This window comes from Eumetopias jubatus, unplaced genomic scaffold (assembly GCF_037043125.1).
Source record: "Eumetopias jubatus isolate StellerSeaLion01/CBP00866 unplaced genomic scaffold, mEumJub1_p1.0 scaffold_5, whole genome shotgun sequence".
In the NCBI taxonomy this organism is placed as follows: Eukaryota; Metazoa; Chordata; class Mammalia; order Carnivora; family Otariidae; genus Eumetopias; species Eumetopias jubatus.
In genome coordinates this window covers 22,595,307-22,621,075 of record NW_028274811.1, presented here as the reverse complement: position 1 = coordinate 22,621,075, position 25,769 = coordinate 22,595,307, and the positions used below count along the sequence as shown (strand labels likewise).

The window sequence follows — 25,769 nt, the reverse complement described above, 5'->3', positions numbered from 1 at the left end:
CTACACCATGCATCTGAATGTGAACAGGCTGAGGAGAGAGGCAGGTAGAGGGGCCTGGAAGAGAATGCTCTACTCAGTATTAAAGCTTCATCCCTGATTTCCTGACTTGTAACCAGGAGTTTGGAATGAAAGCCAGCATTGTGATATATTGTCTCTAATACAGGCTTTATATTTCTTCTAAAACCTCCCAGATCCACAGATGACAGAAACAGTCAACCTTTGTTTGTGCACAGCATATTGTACCCGGGAATATATATGTTGCTTTCCACATATTCAGAATTCAGATTTCCCACAGGGCAATTATATCTTATTGTGGGGGAAATCAATCCAATTTATGTAAAGTTGTAGTGAAATAGTGACGAGTAACACACTAACCCCTTTCGCAATATTGGGCTGATTCCTATAGTCCTCCTGAGCCCTTAGCCATGTCTGTGTGTATCCACGCTGTAAACTTCAACGTCTCCATTCCCCATTCACTTTGTGCCTCATAGATCCATATTAAAATTGCAAGAGCCAAGTTTACCAGACATTCTGGCATAGCATGGCTTGTTGGAATAATATTTTCCAGAACACATGGCAGTTCTAACAGAATCTTTTCCTTCTGGATTGTAGATATAAATGAATGTGAAAGCAACCCATGTGTCAATGGGGCCTGCAGGAACAACCTTGGATCTTTCAATTGTGAATGTTCTCCTGGCAGCAAACTCAGCTCAACAGGATTGATCTGTATTGGTAAGATTCATGCATGGCGCTGGTGTTTGAGTTTCACTGCCAACCTAAGCGGAGACCGCAGGCCTTACCGTGCATGAAAACAGAACATGATCACAGGAAGCTAGTAATTAGGAGTTGCTTTAGTTGTTTACTCTCATTATCGAGATAGGAGTAAAACATGATAGCATAAACAGGCAGGCTCTTGAATGTTGTTAGCTTCTAAGAAGCGTTCCTTTCATATGAGTAGACAGATTATGCTGTAAGTTATGAGCATTTGCATGCCACACACATACTTATGTTTGCTGCCCTGGGAATGCCTTAGGTACCGATACAATCAAATCCCTGCTGCATACTTTTTATGACAAGCTTCAAAGCAAAAATGTGATAGAGTTTGGACTCGTTAACAGCACAAGAATTTGAGGATTTTAAACTTTAAACAAATAGACAGAGTTTATTATTTTTTCATTTCACCCATCAGTCATAAATGTATGGGCCCAAGGAAGAAAAGAGAACTGTTTTCTTGCTTTTGGAAAGATTCTAAAACTCCCGGACTGACATCTCTTTATATGTCTGAAAACATTTAAGGTCAGGTTGTGATAATAATGGTAGGACATGTAGAAGATGGTCTGATCTATTGCTGTAAGCAATTCAGCACATGCAAAGACAAGACCTGGACCACTCATTTTGTTCTGCCTCTCATGTCTGGGGCTCCATTGGCCAGGATCAGGACAGTTCATACGATTAGCTGGTATCCACCTTTAAAGTAAACTCAATCTGTATTTCCAGATACAAAGGTATTTTAGTTTTACACAGTGCCAGATAAATTGGCAGTTTTTGTTTGTTATCCAGTATGAATTTTCAGTTTCATGTTTGCTCAAGACAAATGTGTTTTCAGTATAACATCTGATGCGAACAGTGTTTAGCTGGATGGTAGAGGACCTGTTTGTTACATGAAGGGAAATGACCAGGTACAAACTTATCAATGAAAACCAGCCCTTTGAAAATGCCAGCTCCTCATCTCTCAGTGAGGTGCAGCTGGTGAAATTTGAGCCTTGCTCAGCTCTCCATATTAGGAAATAGACTGCCATCTGCCTGGGGCATTACTTTTTTTCTTATAAAATTCCACTGGGGGAAGGGCAGAGGTTGGATCAGGTGAGGCAAAAATATTTTTGCTAGGCTGCAATTGCCAACTGAGATAGAGTCATTTTATTGTGCAAAGGAAATGAACTCAGCATTAATTAATGTCAATTAATTGTCAATTAATGTCAATTAATGTCTCAGAAAATTAAACCTATATGCCACTTGGGCATCAGAGGTATCTTAGTTTTTGCTTCATCCTAAAGACTTATTATTTTGGTCTTTTATCTTGTATTAATGAAAAAAGAACAGATACTTTTTACTACCAGGTCATTATGTTGGGCAACTAAACACCACCGTATTTTTCTCAGCCGTGTGTTATGAGTTTTTATTGGTTGTGATCAAATTTGAATATCCCAGCCTAGAGCTGCTCAGAAAGAAATTTACTTAATATTTTAAAATTTTAGACATCATTCTGGGGGTGCCTGGGTGGCTCAGTCATTAACAGTCTGCCTTCAGCTCATGTCATGATCCCGGGGTCCTGGGATCGGGCCCCGCATCGGGCTCCCTGCTCGGCGGGAAGCCTGCTTCTCCCTCTGCCACTCCCCCTGCTTGTGTTTCCTCTCCCGCTGTCTCTCTCTGTCAAATAATAAATAAAATCTTTAGACATCATTTTATCTTTTTTTCACTGGAAACAGAATTCTAGCTTTAAAGAAGAAATAGATCGTAAAACATACGCAGGAAAAACTACAAAAATTTTTAATAGGACTGACAGTGGCTCTAATTGGTGATCAGCCTGCAAACTGCCCTTTCCTAGGAGCCAAGCGTCTATATTAAGAACTGAATAAAAATTCCCCAGTGTGATTACTAATTCAAAATTAAGTTAGAGCCTATAGGAACTAGATAGACACTTAGAATGTTTAGAGATTCAGAATATATTGTGTAAACTCCCTAAATATAAATTAATCTTAAACTGTTCTATAAAATACAAAGACTATTGTATTTTGGTTGAAAATTATTAAATATAATAGAACAGTACCTTTGATTAATCTTTCCTGCATAACATTGCTCAACATCCAATGGCTCCCTGTAATCCAGACCAGTTTCCCTCATCTTTGTCTTGGGTGTGCATGCTGTCCTCAGATTCCATGGCCATGACAAGGACAGTAGCCTCCATGATGTCAATACGATGGTTCTTCCTTCTTTCTTACCTTCACTGTTAGCAGTGCTTTTCACTCACCCCTTCTCAAGAAGTTTTCCATTTCTGGTCTTCTCTTTTCACTTTTCTGGCCCCTTTTTCTCGGTTTCCTTTGTTATGTCTTCCATATCCTCCTGCCCTCCAGCTTGAGGTGTCTCCCTGGTCAGCCCTGAACCTCTTGGCTTCTCTGTCTCCACTCACGCTTAGATGGCCTCTACATTGACCCTCAAGTGTATCTGTCATTCCTACACCTCCCCACTGATTCCAGACTTGTATTTCTGACTGTCTGCACACTATCTCCATTTGGATGTCCAGTGGATACTTCAAATTTAGCATGGCCAAAACAACAATTTCCATCTTTTGGCTTGAACCTGTGTCTCCCAGAATTGTTTCTGTCTTGGCAAATGGAAATTCCATTTTTCCAATCAGCAGCCCCCAAATCCTTGGAGTCATCTTTGATGACTTTCTTTCAAACACCACATTGAATCCATGAGCAATTCCTGTTGATTGTACTTGACATTTATGCATATTGCAATCGCTTCTCACCACCACTGCCCCCCAATCCAAGCCCCCAATATTTCTCTTCTTGATTATTACTGTAGCCTCTGTCTTATCTTTGTTTTCTCGATATTTGCCACCCTACAGCCTTCACTCAGAGGTCACACTGTAAGTGAGAACTTCTCTGACTACCCTAGATAAGAATAGTCTTTTTCCAATCAAGACTGCTTAGCCTGCTTTATTTTTTTCAGAGTTCTTAACCAGCCCCTGACCACACAGCTATATCACTACATCTGATGTGTGTGTGTCTGTATACACACAGAAAAACAATCAGAGCGAGAGAGATGAATATATATGTGCATGTGGATCAGTGCGTTTTGTAACTTTTAAGTGTTGGTACCATACCAGCCAGAAGAAGCATGATGTTACAAAGTGGAGGCTCTGAAATCAGAATATGCAGCTTTGATGTGTGATGGGGACACTGGACTAGCTGGGTGACCTTGGGTAGACTAGTTGACCTCCAGGGGCCTCCATTTTCTCATCTGCAAATTATCCATACCTTAGAGGCTATTTTAACAAGTAAGTAAACAAACATGTGAAAAGCCTATAAAAAGCCTGTAATTTGAGACCTGATAAAAATGGTCTGATGAGGGGTGCCTGGGTGGCTCAGTCGTTAAGCATCTGCCTTCGGCTCAGGTCATGATCCCAGGGTCCTGGGATCGAGCCCCACATCAGGCTCCCTGCTCCGCGGGAAGCCTCCTTCTCCCTCTCCCACTCCCCCTGCTTGTGTTCCCTCTCTCGCTGTGTCTCTCTCTGTCAAATAAATAAAGGATCTTTAAAAAAAAAAAAAAGGAAAAAAAATGGTCTGATGAGAAAATCTTTTTCATTTGCACCTGTTTTCACCCAAACTGAATCTCAAAGCAGAAGAAAGCAAAATGAGCATCCAGATCTTCTCCACGGCTTTGCCCCATTGTTTTTGTGTGTGTGTGTCCAATTAGGGACGCTGTTGTCTTGTTCTGGCCTCTGTCCCGGAGGCCTTGGCTGCAGGGCACTTCCTCCTACCTGCTAGTGTCCAGGAGGGAATGAGAAACCACAGCTTCTTCCTTCCTGGTGCTGCCGATTTCACTGTAATTCTCTTTCTCTGTTTCCCCTTATGCTTTGTGTTTACTGCAAAAATTGGCAGTGAAACTTTCCCATATTATTAAGTGAATTTTAAGGTAAATACTATAGGAAGATACTTTCTCTTTATTGTGCTCCAAGGCTGTGAGCCACAATACACTGTTAAGTTTTTCGTCAAGCTGTTGTACACACCACCTGCATAGCATTCACCTGAGGAGTCTGTCAAATGTAGGCTCCCGGGCCGCACACCTGTGCACTTGTGAACCTGAGTTTTGACAGGAGCCTCGGTAATGTTATGCACCCTGAACTGGGAGCCACAGTACTGCAAGGAGAACTTTGGGTATGATTTCTTTTACCTGACTTGTACTGGCCCTGTCCACTTGGACTGCATGCCTTGTGACCGTTCCAAAAGCCCTCTATGCAGCGGTCGTTCACAGAAGGGGGATCCTAACTTACATGTGATATGGAGACAGACCAAGATGTACAAGTAGTTAGCGCTAGGTGGTTGGATACACATCCTTTTTTTTTTTTTTAACAGAATGACAATTTTATTTCATGTTGTGTAGCTTCTGGAAAACTCTATTATATGTGCACTTGTGAAAAAATGAGAGTGAAAAAGGCAAATAATGTCTTAGCATTATTAAGAAAATATTCTTTTTTTCTGTAGGAATCAAAATGTTCTTTGATTAGGCATACATCCTTTTATTATTATCTCTCCCATTTCTTCACACAGTTTATCATAAGCATGTATTCCTTTCTGAACTAGGGACAAACTCACGCATACATCATGTAAAGGCAAACACCTGAAAGAAAATCTGTCGCTCACTAGCCCTGGTGTGTCTTAGTGGTGGTTTTATAGGTGATGTTTCTTTTCTTCATCTTGTCGATTTTTTGGTAAATTATTCATCAAATAATTATCTTCAGTTAGAGAAATGCTGGTTTCTCTGTAATAGGACATAAATTATGTGTGGTGTATTTGGTGGGGCACTACAAGAAAAGGAAATGATTTAAGGAATTTTACTTGGTAAAATCTTAAGTATCAAAGCATTTATCATCATTGTATTAGATATCATGTCCTGTGAGATGTACATGGTATGATTATTTATTTACATGTATGTAATATACTGTATTTAAAATACATGTACACATAAACATGCTTAAAGAATATACATTAAAACATTGTTAAAATAATGCTTTTGTTAAATACTGTAAGAATTGCCTTTGTTGTACAAGAGTGAATTATATTCTCTTCAGAGATGAGAGCTCCCCATCCCTCCCTATTCCTCTTCAGACAGCCTGAAAGGGACGTGTTGGCTCAACATCCAGGACAACCGCTGTGAGGTGAACATTAATGGAGCTACGCTGAAATCGGAATGCTGCGCCACACTCGGAGCTGCCTGGGGGAGCCCCTGCGAACGGTGTGAACTAGGTAGGAGCCTGCCCAGGAGCTCCTTCTGGGCTTCTCACTGAAAAGCTGTTCCTTCCGCTAGGCGGGCACCTGTTTCCCTATGTATTTCTGGAGTGACGAAGACTGTAAGATCGTTACCCTCCCTGAAATGTCTTCTCTGGTGAAATTTATTCACTTGTTGAAATATGTATTTGGTTTATCCTTTTACTGTAAGCAGATCTGAGCATTTTAGACGAGAAAGGGAATTTCTGGAATTTAGCTGCTGGGTGACTGTCAGTATCCTCCAGTGTCCTTGTTTGCACATGTCCAAATAGAATGTGATGTCTCTTTCTTTTAAACTTATATGTAAGTAAGTAAAGCTTACTTGTAATTCAGCTGACATCGTGAAAGCAGAAGTGAATGGTAGGAAAACTGAGAATCTCCATATGGGTCAACCCTGATGGGAGTTAGCACAGCATATCATGTGCCATCCTGAATTGAATGGAGAGCACGCAGAGTCCTGGGGCTCTAAGACCCCAGCTTGTGGTTTCTAGTCAGTTCAACTTAGATTCCACTGTATTGTTTCTTGAACTTAAAACAGTTATATTTTCTTTTACAATGAAGTAAAAATATGTCCTCTTGTTCTCATAGATACAGCTTGCCCAAGAGGGTTTGCCAGGATTAAAGGTGTTTCTTGTGAAGGTGAGTGTATACTTGGATGGTACTGTAAGTCTTTAGAGCAGTAGGGAAAATGAACATTCACTTTGGAGATATTTATCATTTTTAAAAGCCTTGAAATTGCAGTAAAAATACTCAGTGTAACCAACAAATGCTTTAGAATAATACTCTTGGAAGACAGCTCAGAGTTCCCCATTTCTCCTTTTTTATGCTGTTGGGTAATTTTGCATCAGGACGGGGCGCCTGGGTGGCTCAGTCATTAAGCATCTGCCTTCGGCTCAGGTCATGGTCCCAGGGTCCTGGGATCAAGCCCCGCATCATGCTTCCTGCTGCATAGGAAGCCTGCTTCTCCCTCTCCCACTCCCCGGGCTTGTGTTCCCTCTCTCGCTGTGTCTCTCTCTGTCAAATAAATAAAACATTAAAAAAAATTTTTTTTTCATGGGGCCATCATTAGGCATACAGGCACAAAACAGCTGGGGAAGGAGCATGTGGGCTCTTTAATGGATGGGCAAGGCTGTGGTCATTTTCATAGCTGGTACCTAGGAAACCCAGTGGTTGCGTTGTGGAATATTTCTGTTCGACTCAAGTAATAATCCACATTGTATTACAGATTGAATATGCTATATGGGAAGACTACACTTGCTTTTTCTATTTCTAACATCTTTATCCCTCTGCTCACTTTATTTCCCTGCAGACGTTAATGAGTGTGAGGTATTTCCTGGTGTTTGTCCAAATGGACGCTGTGTCAATAGCAAAGGATCTTTTCATTGTGAGTGCCCCGAAGGCCTTACGTTGGATGGAACTGGCCGTGTGTGTTTGGGTAAGAGTCATGTCTTTATGTATTATTATGAATGAAACCAGGGATGAATTTTTCTTATTTCTTGGGCACTGACCACTTCAAAATCGTTGGGTCTATAGCTGGAAAACTGGCTTTAAATGAAATATTTGGTGGGGGGGAATCACTAGAGTATATTTTTAAAGTGAATGTATTTAGGTGACATGGATTCTGTATAATACAGAAAGTTGGTCCTGCTCAAAAACTATCTCAAAAAGTTAGTTTCTTTAATCAAATATTTTAGGCAGTTTCAGTCTTTCACATTGGTCAAAATACAACTATGTGTATTTTGAACATAAAAGAAAAATTGGAAACTAGTGTTTGGAGTCAACATTTATCAGTTCATTGCAGCTGCACTCTTAGATAAGACAGTGGGGGAGGTCATAGGCAAGGTTGTTGTTTCTCTTTGAAAACATTGCTTGATCCTAGACACTCCTTTACCACCTTAGAGTTGAAATTTTCTTAATGCTTCATTTTATAAAGATCTAAAATGAGGAAGCTCTTTTTTCAACATCTTTAGTATAGAAATGCCTACTTGAGAGGTGCCTGGCTGTCTCAGATCTTGGAGCATGTGACTTGATCTCAAGGTCATGAGTTTGAGCCCCATGTTGGGTGTAGAGATTACTTAAAATAAACACATATAAATAAAAACAGAAATGCCTAGTTGACTTTATCATTATCAGGGTCTTGCTTAACTGAATCTGAGTTTAATGATTGAAAAAGAAACTTTCCTTAATTCTATATTGTATCTAAATAATGTTTTATTTACTTAAGGGTTTTTTTTTTTCCCAATATGCAATGGAACAGTTTTAGTCTGTAAAATAACTTTATATAGGTTTGTATTTGAAATTTAAGCTTGTACACAAAGCATGAATAGTGACTGTGTTATAGTCAAAGATCTTTAAGGTATTTAAATGAATTGGTGATTTTTATTTTATTTTTTTTTAAATCTTTTACTCATTTATTAGAGAGAGAGCAAACACGAGCAAGGGGGAGGGGCAGAAGGAGAGGGAAAAGCAGACTCCCAGATGAGCAGGGAGCCCTACATGGGGCTCAATCCCAGGACCCTGGGATCACAACCTGAGCTGAAGGCAGACACTTAACTGACTGAGCCACCCAGACACCCCACATGTATCAGTGAATTTTAAAATTAATAGTACAAAATATTTGCAACACTGTACAGAGTCATTATAATTAACATGAATTTCATTTTAAGCTAATTTTTAATAGTATATTTAAATTAGGATACAAAGTATGGCTATGACATCATGTGGAATTGATTAGAAATTGTAATATCTGGGAGATGAACATTAAGGAGGGCATGAGCTGTGATGAGCACTGGGTGTTATACGCAACTAATAAATCATTGAACACTACATCAAAAACTAATGATGTACTATATGTTGGCTAATTGAATTTAAATAAAAAAAAAACAGGAGAAAAAATTATAATATCCCAAAACCCAATAATAAAGAAAAATTCTTTTCAGATTTTTATTGTTAAATTATCTAAAAAGTTTAGAAAAAAGTAAAGTATCTTTTGAAGATGCCAAATAATATCGTCAGTATGGTCAAATGACTAATAATATCAAATTGCCTTCAGTAACAAAAAGATGTTGTATGTGAAGATATATCAGTGATTGTAAATTATAACTCAACAAAATAAATTCCCAATAATATCACTCGAAATCACACCTTTTATAATGTTCTAAAAGGATGTATTAGAGTCTTCATCCAGGTACTTTGGTTAAATGTTTTTGTCACTACTTGAATTATGGTACAAAAATGAATTGCGGCTGGGGATGTGAGGAGGTTTCAAGAAGAGACTGACATTTAAGCATGTAAAATATCCTGAGAAGAGAAGTAGAGATAAACTGCTCTGATAGAAACTGATCTAGATCAGGGGTCCAAATTCAAATACTTTCAGGGGCCAGGCAGGTAACGTAAATGAGGGAAGTGGTAATAAGGCATAGTGAGGACCGCAGCAAACTCTAGAGCTCATGAACTATCCAGAGGTTTCCAAATACATATTTTAATTTCTGCCCAAGTCAGTAAAAACATTCCCAGGCCATATGTGGCCAGTGTACACTGTTTTGATTACTGAGGCAAATATTGATACGGATCTGCGTAGCAAAGACACAGGATTACTCTGCCAGGCTCTCATAACTCTTTATGTATTAAGTTCAAATGATTTTTGGGGTGTTTTGTTTTGTTTTGTTTTTAGCTAATCTCACTTCTTGAGCAAATTATATCAATGACCTCAGGAAAAGTTTGACTTAGTCCACAGTTTTCAGGGTACCTAAATAAAACTTGTATATATTGTTAAGATCCTTAGTGACAGTGTTGGGTGTTGGATGGGGTTGGCTGTGACTGGGAGTGGCCACTGGGTGCCTTGAGGTCATGACGCTCCGGGGATTACTGTTGTACCTCGCACTGGTAGAGAGCATGGCTTTGAGGCTGGTGATGGTGTGGATACATAAGGCAGAATCACCTACTGTGAATACCTGTATTCAGTCTACCAAGTCAAAATGTAAATGTACCACAGTGATTTCTTTCTTTAAAAATAGGACTTTTTAATTACCATCCTTGGAAATGGACGTGACTGTAAGCTAAAGGAGGTTGGCTACCTTTGCTTGAGCACTTGAAAGAATCAGTATTGACAGTAACTAAAATAATAAACACATTTATTGATTTATGTTTATATTTCCATTAGGGATGTCATACTCTGTTCAGCAATTTCAGGTTTAGGAAAAGATTTAATGTCTTGAAAGGCTTTCATCAAATAAAACATATTATTTGATTAAAGAAAACCTTTTTTATCTCATTATCCATATAGCCAGATGTTTGACTGTAGTTGGACCAACGGCTCTGTTGACTAACAGATAAATGTGTTATTTACAGACCATACTAATTTATCCTATCTTGTGACTCTTGTCAGCCTTCTAAGATCCTGGTATGTTTCAAGATTGAAGGGAAAAGGTGACATTTAAGCAAATAATTTGGCCCTTGACTAGGGCAAATTTACATAATGCAGGACAAAAACCATGATACCAAAGGTAAATTTGACAGAAAAAAAAATGACTTTAAATGCAAAAACATTTTTTTTTCCCTTGGTAAAGCTGTTTTAGTAGTTGTCCCAAGTTGGCAAATAGATTACAGTTGATCATTTACTGCTTCTGACTGGGACAGGACAGAACTGGTCGCAAGCCACTTTAAGCAATTCAGTGAACAACAAGAATCTGTCACTAGAGTAATCTTATTCTTAGGTGCGCAATACACAAAAGGGATCATGGATGATGATAGGAAGGAGTCTGGTCGCAAGGGAATCTTTCCTTCCTGTGAAAATAAAGTAATACTGAGGAACCCACCTTTGTTCTCTTCAAGTGACTGTCATTATGGAATCCCTTCCAGGAGGTCAGGGACTCGGTCTCTCACCCATTATCCTATTTCCAGAGCTCGGCATTGTGCCAGGTGCTGAGCAGAAACTCCGTATATGGTCAATGAACGTGAAACTTTCATCTCAAACTGTGATTTCACTTGCCATGTAGACATCCGCATGGAGCAGTGTTATTTGAAGTGGGATGAAGATGAATGTGTCCATCCTGTTCCTGGGAAGTTTCGCATGGATGCCTGCTGCTGTGCGGTTGGGGCAGCCTGGGGCACGGAGTGTGAGGAATGCCCCAAACCTGGCACCAAGGAGTATGAGACCCTGTGCCCCCGGGGGCCGGGCTTTGCTAACAGAGGGGACGTTCTTACAGGGCGGCCATTTTACAAAGGTAACTTTCAGGGTTGCGTTGACCTCTCTGCACCAAAGCTCACCTCCCACTTTCTCTCAGATTTGTTTTGCTTTACGCATGTAATTTGCCACTTTATTTTCTTTGTTAAATGTGAATTGTGGCCGACCTTTTGGCCCAGGAATATGAATCACCTGTATAGGCTGGTACTGAAGTAAAGATGTAAAACATGCCACTAATCTCACTTTTCATACATCCTTCCACACTGTATGTCTGCTTTCCTTAGCACAGCCTGACCAGATGCAGCCCTGATATAGCAGAAATCTCCCTATCCCCCCTAAACCTTACCAAATGAATGGTCAGAAAGGAAGAGATCAGAACCCTTCATTAAAAAGGGTTGAAACTTTCTCTGTGGCATCCATGTGATCACTGACGATGTTGAGGGCCCTCATTTGGACTTGGGAACATTATTTTCCATCGTGATAGCTTTTCAAGCTTTCACCGAGGGACCCACACTTTTCCATCAACTGGCTCTCCATTCCTGCTTTGTTCTGCTTTCAGATATCAATGAATGCAAAGCTTTTCCTGGGATGTGCACTTACGGCAAGTGCAGAAATACAATTGGCAGCTTCAAGTGCCGTTGCAACAGCGGCTTTGCTCTGGACATGGAGGAAAGAAACTGCACAGGTGAGGCCGCTCTTTTGCTGGATTTGGCGAACCCTGGCTCTCTTCTTTTGCTCTGCTGGAAAGAACTGCCTTTGAAAAAAGCCCACATTTGGCTTCTTGGGTTTTATTCCCTGCTCTTAAATCACTTCTCCAAACCAGCTCTTGTGAGAGCAGCACGACAACATGAAAATGCTCTTTTACCCGAGGAACAACAGAAAAATAGGATTTCCAGGATGATGAATACACTAGAGCAAGTGCTAATTGTCTAAATGATACATAACATCTCTTAAGAATGTGAAAGTTTGCAATAGAGCAGTTGTAACTTATTTTCCTCATCTGTGAAGAGTTTTCTCAGTAATTATGCTCCAGTTGCCATCCATATATCTCTGTCCATACCTGTTCCCTTTAGTTTGACAAGATAGGAAGTCTAGATTTTTCTGTGACATTAAATAAATTATTCCAGACTCTTGAACTGTATCTTCAAGATCTTATTTTCACAACTCTCTTTATTCATCCCCTCCTTGGACTTTTTCCTTCCCTCTGCCCTCACCCCTGCTGATCGCCACTGAAATGTGCTTCTGACACCTTCCTCACTCTCTATTGCGGAAGGTACTGGAGTCCCCAGGTCGCCGCCTGCCTCGACCATCCCCGGAGCGTTTCCGAACTTTCGGCCTCTCCTGCTGCCCCAGCTCCTCACCCCCCACATGGCTTTCCTGCGGTGAGGGAGGAGCTACCTGCACCTCACTCCTTCGCCTTCAGCTGGACTCACAGCTACTCAGCAACACGGTTCACCTCTTATGTCCCTGACTGACTCTCCACTCCACCTGTAGACCTCCTCTGACCCACACACCCTCTCAGGCCCCTGCTCACTGCCGCTCTTCTTTCTTGACATCCACTCTCACAGCCAGATCCCTGCCCACACCCGCCCCTCTCTCAGGCAATGAGATTTCATGTTCACGGTTTTCTGCTCCTCCTCATGCCCTCCCCCTGGCTGCTCCTGCTCCAGCCCTTGTCAGCAGGCTCCCTCCTCTTTCTGCAGCACTTCCCTCCCTGTCTTGTTGCTTTCCTGGGACCTGAAAACAAGTTCACGCCATTACCTCGGCCATCTTATCCCTCACGCTGCCACCCCGTTGCCCTGCTTTTATCTCTTACCTCTCTCTCCTGAAGAACCATCTGCTTTCTACATCCATGTAATTTTAGACTTCTGCCCTCCCTCGTTGAGGCACATATACGTTCTCTCACAGAACATCTTTGTCAGGTTGAAAAAATACCTTTCTTTTGGTGCATACTCTCCATGACCTCTCTGCTGGCCGCATCCCCTCCTCAATTTTCTTCTCTCTTGGTCTCCGTGGCCCTTCCCTGTCTCGGTCATCCGTCTGTGCCAGTGATGTGTCTTCGCTCATCTTCACGGATTCTTCCTGCCCTTGGCATTTTCCAGAGTCCTCCACCTCTCACGGCTGCCTATGGCCCGGTGCCTGCACAGGCGGGCTCTGTCCTCTCCTCTGCCTCAGTGCCACACTTGCACTCGCCATCCTGCAGCTCCTCTTCATTTTAGCCTCCCTTTGTCCCGTCCCCACCCTTCCTCTGCCTAGCGACCTCCTTGTCTGTAGCAATAGCATCGTTTCACTCAGGATCGAAGCCTCAGATCTAGTTTTGATCTCTCCCTCTCTCGGACGAGGAAGAAGTTAGGTATAGTCTCCATCGCAGTGGTTGTTCCAAACACTATACTCTTCCTTCTTTCTTCAAGACTGTTGTAGGTGCCGGCTCAGTTCCTCAGGAAATAGACTCTGAGCAGAGATTAGCCTGCAGAAGGTTTACTAGGGATTGCTCTTGGGATCAACTCCTCGGGAAGGGAAGGGAAGAAAGCAGAAGTGGGCAAAGGGGGCAGCTGGGCGGCCATCAGTCCCAGAGGGGCCCTCAGCCCACCCCACCAGGAGCTCTGGATCTAGGATGGCCCATCAGAACTGTCTTAGGGCAACAAGACTAGGTGTCTGTGGACCTGTATGGTCAGTCTTGGGATACATCTGCCCAGAAAAGGGGTGTGAGTATGAGGCATGTTCCTCTTAGCTGAGGCATTTCTGGAAGATAGTTTACATCTCAGGGCTTTGTGCTCACAAGCCCCCCGCCCCCCCGCCCCGCCAGAAGCAGCAGGGAAAAGGTGAGTAAGTCCTTCTTTCCTGAAGGGGGAACTGGGCGACATGTGGCAGTATTCACTGCACAGCAGATTCTTCCAGGGTCTTCCATGCCATTGATCCTTCATGTTCACCAACCACCATGTGTTACTGCCCACAAAGCAACTTTCACTGACCCACAGTTTTAAACCTGGGTGAAGACAGGTTTCTTCCAGTTTTTGGTGTGAAATTAGCCAAGTTACTTTGACTCTGAAACTTACCACCTTTAACTGTGTAAGAGAGACCTTTGTTGGTCACACTGCAGTGTTGTGGTGTATAACGTGAAAGGACAGTGGGGCACCGTTGGCCGCCATTCTTCACAACCTTTAAAGCCCGTCCTCTTTTGGCACCCTCACTAATCACACCCATCCTGCCCGTCCTTGCGCTCTCCACCTCTGCCGTCCGGGCACTCCGCAACGGACTGTTCTCTGACATGCATTACTTTTCTTCACCTGTGCACTTTATCTCTGGTCCTACTCACTCCACATCTTTAAAGTTAGAATTTCTTTCTTTTTTTTTTTTTTTAAGATGTATTTATTTTAGAGAGAGTATGCACGTGAGCCTGGGGAGGAGCAGAGGGAGAGAGAAACTTTAGCGGACTCTTCACTGAGCTTAGAGCCCAGTGAGGGGCTTGATCTCAGGTCCCTGAGATCATGACCTGAACTGTAACCAAGAGTCGGTCACTTAACCAACTGTGCCACCCAAGGACCCCTAAAGTTAGAATTTCTGTACAAGCTTCAAGGACCAGTTCAAAGCCACCTCCTCCCAAAATACCAGTTTTTAGCAGAAAACCATTTCCATGGATACAGTGCTCTGTATGAGACAGGCACTGTTCTCAGCGCTTGACACATACTTGGTTCACTTAATCCTAGCCAGGTGGGTTGTACCATACTCCCCATTTTACAGATGTGGAAATTGAGGCACACAGAAATGAAATGATTTTCCCAAGCCTCTTCACCCAGTAGATGATAGAACTAAGATTGGTACCTAGGTGTCTGCTTCTGGAGTCCACACTCCACACCATGCAGCAGCCAGCATATCACGTCAGCCAGAACATGTCTGTGCTCTGCCAATGAGTTCATTCTCTGTTCTTCAAATATCTCTAACTGCTAATTTCTAGATACTGATAGACAGCAAGCAAGAGAATCAATATGCATAGTGTTAGCTGCCTAATTGAATCAGTGAATGGTGTTAAGAATTTTGTTTAAATGGATCATGGAACACTACATCAAGAACTAATGATGTAATGTATGGTGATTAACATAACAATAAAAAATTTAAAAAAAAAAGAATTTTGTTTAAAAGCATATCTTCAGTATTGCCTGTAATTTGGGAAATAAATAAAGACCAAAGGCTGGGAGAATGCATTTGATGTTCTGAGACTGAGACGCCCAAGAGAGCATGTACAAATTATCCACTGATAAATCCTGTGATAGAAGAACTTCAGAATTAAAATTTATCAAAATGAAGAGATGCCAGCAAAGGCATTTTTTCCTACAAAAACTTTCCTGACCAAAAAAAATTTTTTAAGTACGTCATGTTTTCTCAATTATATTTATAGACACCACTTCTCTATGAAAAAATCTCAGCTTACGAGCATGGGATATTTCTCAGAGAATCTCGTTTTTGATAACATAAAAGCTGCTGTTGAAGATTCTTATTTTCCATAGTATGTAGAGCGACAAACACATCCTTTTTCTTGATTTTTATTTTGAGAAATCAACCACTAGCCCCTCCATATCTGAACGTGACAGAAAAACAGACCCCGGAGCATATTTCACAGCTCCGCCATGTATGTACACTGTCTAGCTGGAAGTTGGGGGGCCACATCTGCCTCTGAGGCTGGCTGGGTGTGCTGGTCACCAGCCACCCCACTGCATGCCCAGGACTTCATTCCATGTGTCCACTGCGTCCTCATCTGTCCCCTGCCTTGTCTGGCTCATACCGCAGTTGCTCTGTTCATCCCTCTGTTACCACTTCTAAGCCACAAAGAGAAGGCCACAATTCCAGAATTCTTAAAGGCCAACGCACACCTGCCCGTTGGCCGTGACAGTTTTGGCAGTTGGGGAAAGGAATGTGCCCAAGGTCCCGTTCACCTCGAGCTGATCTCGGGCACGCGGAGCTGCTTACTGCTAGCTGCTGACTTCGCCAGCACCTCCCATGGGCTGCACCTTCCCCGGAAAGGCCGCACCTGCCTCACTGCTCTTCGGTACCTGCTTCTCTCATGCGATTTTTTTTCATCTCTTTTCAACCCCGTAAATTAGACATTGATGAGTGCAGGATTTCTCCTGACCTCTGTGGAAGTGGCATCTGTGTCAACACGCCAGGCAGCTTTGAGTGTGAGTGCTTCGAAGGCTACGAAAGTGGGTTCATGATGATGAAGAACTGCATGGGTAAGTGTGCTTCAGCTCTTCCTGTCTAGACTCCAAACCAGGGAGCTCGACCTTGGCCTGTCTCCAAGCCTGTCTCCAGGCGCTGTGGTGAGCGAGAGAACAAATTTCAATGTCAGACAGGAAATCTGCTCCGAGATAACTCTTGGGGAGCCCCAGCCTCTTGTTGCCTCAGTGGCAGTGAGATACTGAGACTGGGTTCTGTTTGTTCATAGAACCTAAAATCAGCACAGACTGATACCCATAAGGGATTCACTTAACATGCATGACCTTGGGGGGTGACCCCAAATTTATATTCAGCCACGCAAATCCCATATTATTTCTTTATGTGTGTTATTACAAACCCTTGGTACTACCTACCTTTTGGTCCATATTTAGTGACTTACAGGACTCACCACACGGGACATAAAAAGTGATCAGTCTATAATTTTTCCTTTACTTTGATTAGTGGCATGGATAGCAATATATGGTGTCTGGAATTTAGGGTGAGGTGAAACAAAGTTTATTTTTATCTCTTGTGAGTCTGCTTGTTTCATGCAAGTCCATTCCCTGACAACTCACTGTCTTTAAGAAAAAAGCTTACCATTTACTTACTGGTGGTAGAAAAAGTGAGGAGAACATTATCCAAACCTCCTCTGAAACCTGTCTCTTACGTTTGAGTCCCACTTACCTCAGATGATCATTTATCCCCCATGCTGTATACGCACATGTTTTCCCCTCAGAGTTCTTTAATGGATCTCACGTTTTTACCTTTCAGACATTGACGAATGTGAACGTAACCCTCTCCTTTGTAGGGGTGGCACCTGTGTGAACACTGAGGGCAGCTTTCAGTGTGACTGTCCATTGGGACACGAGCTGTCACCGTCACGTGAGGACTGTGTGGGTGAGTTTTTGTCTCCTCAGCACATAAACCCACCCAGCTCACCTGGTGGAGATCATAAAGATCAGCGGTCAGTTCTAACAAATTTGTTGTTTTGGGCACGTGCAATCTAGCTGGTTCAAAGTTGGAAATTCAAAGCCCCTTTATTTGGATTCGGGCTGTGTCCTTAGAGAATGCCTCAGTGATGCACTCAAAGGAGCCAGCATTGTCCTGGTGACCCACTGTTTGATGACAAACATGCCTGTGGTGGACCCTGTGTCAGGCCACATAGGTCCCTTCTCCACAGAAGATGGAATGGGGAAGCTGCTGCTGTTGGAAGGGCTGCTCCCTGATGGCTCACCTGTGCATTCCCCTGTGCATCTCCCTGCCATTCATTCAGCACCCCCATGTCTGTCATCACGGGGTCTGCCTCTGTGTGTGGGAGCACGTGAGCTCCCTCCTCACCCTCCTGTCACAGAAAGATCCTGGTCTCTTCACTGGCAGAGCTAAGGGGCGGGGGGCTGGCAGGGGTGCCGTGAGAACACCAGCTGGTCTTGCTGGTCTTGGAGCATTCCATCTGACAGCTTTTCATATGTATACGGAGGCCTCTGGGACTCCTGAGCTCTAGTGTGTTGGTTTTAAAAGCTTGATGTGGCCAGGAAACATTTTCTTCACAGAAAATCTTTCTTGCAAGTGTCAGCAAGTAAAAATGGTTTAAAACAGAGCAGATGGCACACCCCCATTTCAAAACAGAATTTGAGCACACCTTTCCACTAGACGTGTATTTATTTATAAACCCTATTTATATTGTTCTGCTAATATATTAGGTGAATCTTAAATTGTACACTAAACAGACATTTTTAAAAGGTAAACTGAAAAAGTTTTAAAGGTTTTTTTTTAAGATTTTATTTATTTATTTGAGAGAGAGAGAGCCAGAGAGAAGGCATGAGCAGTGGGGAGGGGCAAAGGCAGAAGCAGAAGCAGACTCATCACTAAACAGGGAGCTCAACACAGGGCTCGATCCCAGGACCCTGGGATCATAACCTGGGCCAAAGGCAGGCGCTTAGCCAACTGAGCCACCCAGGCACCCCTAAGTATTTTTATTTCATTTTAATAGCAGTACTAAAACTTTTTCATAGAGATGATTTCAGAATATTTGTTCATCTTTGTGATTCAGCGAATCAGAGACCTGTTTCTAACTTGAATTTATTTTGTTAGTTTTCATGGATCCTATAGCTGAAAAAAAGTACCCTTACAGGTATATTATATAAAATGCATATTTTTGCACATTTAATGAAATACGTATTTCATGATCGTAGATATAAATCCACATGTCACGTAGTCTTCTTGGTAATTTTGAGAATCTGGGATGAAGATCTAATTTTACCCGATGATATTGTCATTGTTTTTACCTTACATTGTGTCTCACGAGTAGCTTGTATGCTAGTGTTTTCTTGCTATTCTCTTATAATTGCAGTAATAGCACTACTTGATTCCACAGACCTTTGCAGAAGTTTTTTTATAAGGCACCTGCCTATCTTATAAGGGTTAGTTGATTTTAAAGTAGGTGATGTAGATCCACCTATCGAGGCACACTAAACACAGTAAGATGGAAACACACAAACAGTGCAAGCCCTGGTATCAGGCCCTGTGGCTTGGGGAGCCAGCCTTCTTCCCTCAGGATCCTCCACATTATTCAGGCAACTCTTGACCATCTCATAAAGAGCGGGTGAACATACCAGTGTAAATTCGTATATTAAATATTAGTAAGTTTTATTTCTGGCATACGCTACATGTACATGGTCTCGTGTTCACGACCCACATGTGGCTACTTAAATTTAATTAAAATTCAGTAACATTAAAAATTTAATTCCTGGGGTGCCTGGCTGGCTGAGTTGGTAGACCATGTGAGTCTTGATTTTGGGGTTGTGAGTTTGAGCCCCATGTTGGGCAAAGAGAATACTTTAAAAAAATTTAAATTAAAAAAAATGCTTTAAAATTTCAATTCCTTAATCATTTTGTTCATGCTTCAAATGCTCAGTAGCAGCTACGTACTGGATAGCAGAGATACGGAACAGTCCCATCAGTGTACAGAGTTCTACTGGACGATACCGTCTTAGATAGAAATACAGATTGCAGTGTTTTCTTTGAACACCCCAGGAGATTATCTTACCTCCCCGAAAAGTACGCAAACCACCGTGGGGACCAGTAGTCACGTGCAACATTTCTTGTTACTTTAAATGATATGGTTACCGCAAAGACATTAATGCGGTGTATCTTTTTATAGATATAAATGAATGCTCCCTGAGTGACAATCTCTGTAGAAATGGGAAATGTGTGAACATGATTGGAACCTATCAGTGCTCCTGTAATCCCGGGTACCAGGCCACGCCAGACCGGCAGGGCTGTACAGGTGAGCGTCCACCAGACAGGTCTTCAACTTGCATTTCTCAAATCAGGCTAGGTCAGCTCCTGGCCCTGAACTTATTATAATGAAGCCAGTGGAAGTCCTTTGTCCTGAACACAAATCTCAGAAAGGGGACAGAGCTGTAGGATGCCATCGTTTTGTGGTTTTGCAGAGGAGTCTTTGGTTTTATCATGGAAAACACCCTAAACTCCATCACTACTGCATTTCTGAGTTCTGTAATCTTAGGCTCCTTGGGCTACATGTCCAATAGAATGCTTATCTAAAAGGAAGTACAAAGAGCTAGGAGACACCAGTGGTATAAAGATAAACCAACACGATAGTGGGGAGAGAAATCCAAAGCCATTAAGCATTATCTGTTTAAAGAGAAGAAAATCTCCCTTCCTTTTTTTTTGGTTGGTTGTTTTTTTGAAGGAAGCAGGTCTGATAAGTAACGGGGTTGCAATGTTGTTTTCACAGATATCGACGAGTGTATGATCATGAATGGAGGCTGCGACACACGGTGCACGAATTCAGAAGGCAGCTATGAATGCAGCTGCGGCGAGGGCTATGCCCTGATGCCCGACGGGAGGTCGTGCGCAGGTATATGCCACGGACAGCTCCCTGGTGTTACCTCACAGATCTCGCTCCACGTGTTCGGAGGGGGTCTGGACCGGAAACACAGGATTTGAGCTTACTCAGAGCCGTTCTTGTCTTTATTTAATGCTAACTTTCTGTCATCAGATATTGACGAATGTGAAAATAATCCTGACATCTGTGACGGCGGCCAGTGTACCAACATTCCTGGGGAGTACCGCTGTCTGTGTTATGACGGCTTCATGGCTTCAATGGACATGAAAACGTGCATTGGTGGGTACCATAAAGACGAGATAAATGCCATACACACACACACACACACACACACACACACACACACACACACACAGGCACACAGACCTACAAACACGAGAGGAAGAGGCTTTTTCAGTTACTTTAAAAATTCAAGCCGCTGTGTTACAAGATGGGAGAGCTGAAACGGAAGAACTATTTGAACATAATTCTGGAAAATGATAATATGTCTTGCAAATAGATTATGTTTTAACGTTTGTGTATTTTGATGGTAGGCTCTTCAGTTTAAACGAGAGCTTTCACATTCCTAGGATGAACAAGTACTAACCAAACGATTGAAAATAAATTTTCTAGATGTGAATGAGTGTGACTTAAATTCAAACATCTGCATGTTTGGGGAATGTGAGAACACCAAGGGCTCCTTCATCTGCCACTGTCAGCTGGGTTATTCCGTGAAGAAGGGGACTACAGGATGCACAGGTAGGTCCCAAACTAGGACCCTGTGTGCTTTGGCTTCTCCTGTTTCAGAGGCCAACCTTCAGCGTCATGGGTTCCTTTGCACCTGTGAGACCGTGACCCACGCCAGGTGGTGACCGTGTGATGAGCGTCTGCCCCAGAGCACGTGTGGCGGGTGTGTCCCCCGTCTGGTGGCACAGTGTCTCAGTGGTCCACCCACGGAGTCGGGGCAGGGGCGTGCAGTCCAGGCCTGTGCGTCTGCCGGGCGCCGCTGCCGCTGTTTGCACTGTTCACTTTCTTAGGAGGCCCTCAGCCCCCACAGGAGACCTGGAGCCACCGCACATGTTGCGTGTTTCTGCAGTCCTTCTGACTGGACAGACTTCATGCAGACTTCTAGTTAGACCCTGGGCCTTCCTTTCCCCATCTTTCCCTCTCTTTTTTCCTCTTCTCTTTCTATTTGCTTTTCCCTCTCTTGCCTTGGCCCCAGTTGACCCTCTCTTTTCTCTCTTCACTCTCTTTGCTCACCCCATCCACTTTGTCTCTTGTTTCCTTTCTCTGTTAAATAAGTTTTGAGCTTTTGCATAAAATGGGCGGGGAAGTCCCAAGGGGAGTGCTTTGGACCAGGTCTTCCCCGTTGTTCAATTTAAAGCCGTCGTGGAGCATTTTGCTCAAGGCTGGTGGTGGGTGGCTTGGACCGCAGCCCGGCGCTTAACCTGGACACCCCCAGGGACAGGCGAGTGAGGAAAAGAAGGTACGCTGCGTGTTCACTGCTAGGAAGGTTGAAGCAAAGCCAGTCGCTCTGTGTGTGTGTGCACGTGCATGGTGTGTACGCGTGTACGTGAGCGCCCAGGATTGCAGCATCTACGACATGTAATCATTGAGCTGGATAGAAAAGATTATTCTTTCTCTTCTAGAAAGCTCTGGAGAACCAAAGCTACATAGTTTATACACACATACGTGTATGTACACATATATAATATGTATGTATGTGTGTGTGTATATCCATGTGTACTGGTAAAAGCTTCTGCTCATTTTCCAGATAAAATTTCCAGTGAGTATTTTTACATATTCTCAAGTAAATAAAAGAGGAATACACACTAAAATGATAGTTTTCAAATACTCTATACTATACTGTATTGATTCTAACAATAACAAGAATTATTACTTATTTTAAAAGTCAGATTTGTTTTAATCTTTATGAAAAACATGTAATAAGTACTAATAGAAAAGAATAGGAGAGTCTTGCTTTGGAAATGCGATTTCTTTTGACATCTTATAATCATGCCTTCTGCATGGAGTTTTGTCTGGGCCCAGGCAGAGAGGTGGGGAGGGACAGACATACATATCTCTCTGGGGGGAGTATCTCTCTCCTACCAGAAAGTGACTGGCAGTTTCCTCTAGTAGAGAAAGGCTTGTTTGACTTGGATCATGAATTTGCAAATCTTGTCAGCGCCCACAAAATTAAAAATAAAAATGATATTAGTGTTTTTTTTCCGTGCCAATTTAGATATTTCCGTGTTTACTTTAAAATTTTACCTGTGCAGAATTAATTAGCTTTGTGTTTAATTTTCATCGTATTAACTGTGCCTTCTCAGATGTGGACGAGTGTGAAATTGGTGCCCACAACTGCGACATGCATGCCTCCTGTCTCAACGTCCCGGGAAGTTTCAAGTGCAGTTGTAGAGAAGGTTGGGTTGGAAATGGCATCAAATGTATTGGTGAGTTTGCAAATGTGAACATCCTTTGCTACGACACAAAATTCTTTGAGGCTCTTCTTTGCACAGTCCTTAACCCACGTACTTGAATAGGAATATGTTCTTGCTTTTCATTTATTCTCTTGAAAATCAAAGACTATCTTTAGTTGCAAGGTAATTCCTGCCTAAGAGTTTCCTTTAACCTTGGCATAAATTATCACATCACAGCAGTGTGCCTTGGCATCTGCTTTTTAATGTGTTGTTATTCAGTAAAAATTATTTGATGTGTAGCCAGAAGTCCAAACAGATGTACGATGAAAAATGACTAATGTATTTTTCCAGTCTTTTCATACAGCAATCAGTGAGACTTAAAACCCAGTGAAACACGTGAAGGAAATGGAAAGGTTTTATCAGATAATCTGAGTCTGTGCCTGGTCAGTACCAGCTTCTTAATAGAAAATAGAACTCCTCTTCCAGAGAAAGCAAAAGGTTTTGCTGGATTCCAGGAGGTGTGACAGGGACAGAGGAGACTGGAAGGAAGGGCAGTTGCTGTTCTCCAGGCTTTTGAGTTGCTGAGCTGGGGTCTCCTAAGTCTTTCCTGGCTGTGAGGTGGGGGGGTGAGGGGGGCTGTCTGTCACGTTCGCTGCTACACATAGTGCGGCTTCCTACGCTTAACTGTTGTGCATGCTTTACCAACAAAGCATTGTTCCAGCTGGTTAGAATTATCCAGGTCAACTTAAAATAGAAAATAAAACAAGCTCAACTGACCTCCCCAGGATTACTCACTAAAACCTTGTAAGCCAGCAGTAAGCATTGAAGGGGAGAGCCTTAAGATCTGTTAACAACATTGTCAGTTAATTGGAGTATACTGTCTTGGCCATTCAGTTGTTTTATACTTGTCTAATGTGTAGGAGCTGACTGAATAGAAATGATCATACTTTCCAAATAACTTTGCTAAGTAACGTTCCCTGATGGCATTATTCAGTTCACTAGACCCAGTTCTGGTCTAGCTGTCGTCACTCTTGTCATTAATCTCACAGGTTTTTTTTTTTTCCCAGCCATATCCCCCATTCCTATTTTCTGGCCTCATATTTTCTCTTTTCTAGCCTTCCTTTTTTGTCCTTGTCCATCCATCACTCTGGCCAACTATTGCAAACTACAAAAGATTTAACTGTGTCCAAGTACTTCTGCTCCAAAACATCGTGCAAATTCATTCTCTTCTTTCCATCTCCATCCCCCTGCTCTACTCTCAGGCATTCTCCCTCCCTCCCTCCCTCTCTCTCTCTCTCTCTGCCTCTCTCTGAGGCAAAAAGAACATCCTCAAGTATCTGCTCATTGCCTTGCTGGTCCTTTAATCTGTTCTCCACATAGCATCCAGACAGATCTTTTAACCCATGAATCTGGTCTCTTTAAATTATCATTCGAGAGACGGAGAAGGTCACAGATATGGCGGCCGTTAGGATGGGAAAGCTGACAACCATACCTGGAGGTCTGATATGTGCATCTGTAACTGTCCATGCAGCTAAAGAAGAAGAATACAAAAAGCAGCTAGTAAGACCAGAGCAGCTCCCCATATATACTGCACCACCTCTGCAGTCTAAATATGTTGAAGAACAGCCTGGTCGTTTACAAATGGGCTTTGCATCCATCCGCACTACAACTGGTCATTATATTGGCTGGTGCAAGGGTGTTTATGTGTTTGTGAAAAATGGAATAATGGATACAGTACAATTTGGAAAAGATGCGTATATTTATCTGAAGAATCCACCTCGAGATTTTCTTCCAAAACTTGGAGTGATTACAGTTGCAGGATTGGCAGGCTTGGTTTCAGCAAGAAAAGGTTCTAGGTTTAAGAAAATTGCTTATCCACTGGGACTGGCCACTTTAGGAGCAACTGTTTGCTACCCAGTTCAGTCAGTAATAATTGCAAAGGTAACTGGGAAAAAGGCATATACTACAAGCCAGCAAATTTATGAAGCAGTTAAATCATTGTGGACAAAAATCAACAAAAAAGAGTCATTTCCTAAACCTAAAGAAAAATCTAAGCTAGGAAATTCTGCTGAAATAGAAATACCTGCAAAAGCAACTGACAGCCTGAAATACTCAGTGCCCTTGACAACAGAACTCAGCTCTGAAACAAAGACAAAATCAGAATCCACCCCAGGTGCTACACAGTTTATGCTTGACCCCAAGCTCATGGATCGTGGGCAGTCCCATCCAGAAGATGTAGATATGTACAGCACTAGAAGCTGAAATAGTCTGCGTAGAGAACTACAAGATGTGTGAAGTTGAAAACGATGATGAAAAAATCATGTAAAGGGTAACTGTGACACGGAGAGTATAACCTTTTTTTTTTTTTTTTTAGGGTGTAACTTTTAAACAAAGTTTTTTCCCTCACATCTTCTAATGTAATGTACAGTTTGACCAATCACATAAGGGATTAAAACACAAACTGTGAATTTAATCCAAACAGTATTAAAAGATTGATGAAGAGGCAGAAGTATTGGGATGCATTTAATGACTTTTAAGGGTGTTTATTAAAAAACAAAAATAGAGTGAATATATAAACACTGATGAAATATGTATGTGTATATATAAATATTTATACAGATACATGTACATATTTGCTTTAGCTTTTTCAAATTAATGTCAGCTAAATTAGAAGGGTGTGCAGAAGAATGTGTTCCCCTTTTTTTTCATTCCCCAGAGCTGGAATGAAATATCCATATTTTATGACAAGAAAATAAATAAATAAATAAATAAATAAATTATCATTCGAATCCTCAAATTGAGGATAAAATGCAGCTTCCTTCCTGTTGTTTACAAGAGCCTGCAGCCTCCTCCCATAGCTCTCCAAGCTTCAGCTTCCATCAGTCCCAGGTCCTATGCTGTGTTCTGTCACTCTGGCTCCCCCGGTGTCTTTTATCACATCCAGCTCTTTTCCTTCTCAGTATCTCTAAATGTGCTGTTCCCTAGGGAAGGAATACCGTTCCTTGCTTCTGGGCAGCAGGCTAACTCTGACTCATCGTCCCGGTGTGAAGTTC

The 25,769-nt window shown here is 42.3% G+C and overlaps 1 protein-coding gene and 1 pseudogene across 1 annotated transcript in view; both read left to right on the top strand.

The window, feature by feature from the left end:
* FBN2 (fibrillin 2) overlaps positions 1-25,769 on the top strand; it is a 254,470-nt gene that overhangs the window by 167,928 nt on the left and 60,773 nt on the right. Inside the window, exons 20-32 of the mRNA XM_028103619.2 lie at positions 613-732; positions 5,895-6,032; positions 6,642-6,692; positions 7,363-7,488; positions 11,051-11,278; positions 11,798-11,923; positions 16,338-16,466; positions 17,221-17,346; positions 19,610-19,735; positions 20,207-20,329; positions 20,471-20,596; positions 20,930-21,055; positions 22,627-22,749. Coding sequence (XP_027959420.1) covers positions 613-732; positions 5,895-6,032; positions 6,642-6,692; positions 7,363-7,488; positions 11,051-11,278; positions 11,798-11,923; positions 16,338-16,466; positions 17,221-17,346; positions 19,610-19,735; positions 20,207-20,329; positions 20,471-20,596; positions 20,930-21,055; positions 22,627-22,749 — 1,668 coding nt within the window. The remainder of the gene's footprint in view (positions 1-612; positions 733-5,894; positions 6,033-6,641; positions 6,693-7,362; positions 7,489-11,050; positions 11,279-11,797; positions 11,924-16,337; positions 16,467-17,220; positions 17,347-19,609; positions 19,736-20,206; positions 20,330-20,470; positions 20,597-20,929; positions 21,056-22,626; positions 22,750-25,769) is intronic.
* Positions 24,164-25,037, top strand: LOC114209536 (MICOS complex subunit MIC27 pseudogene; annotated as a pseudogene).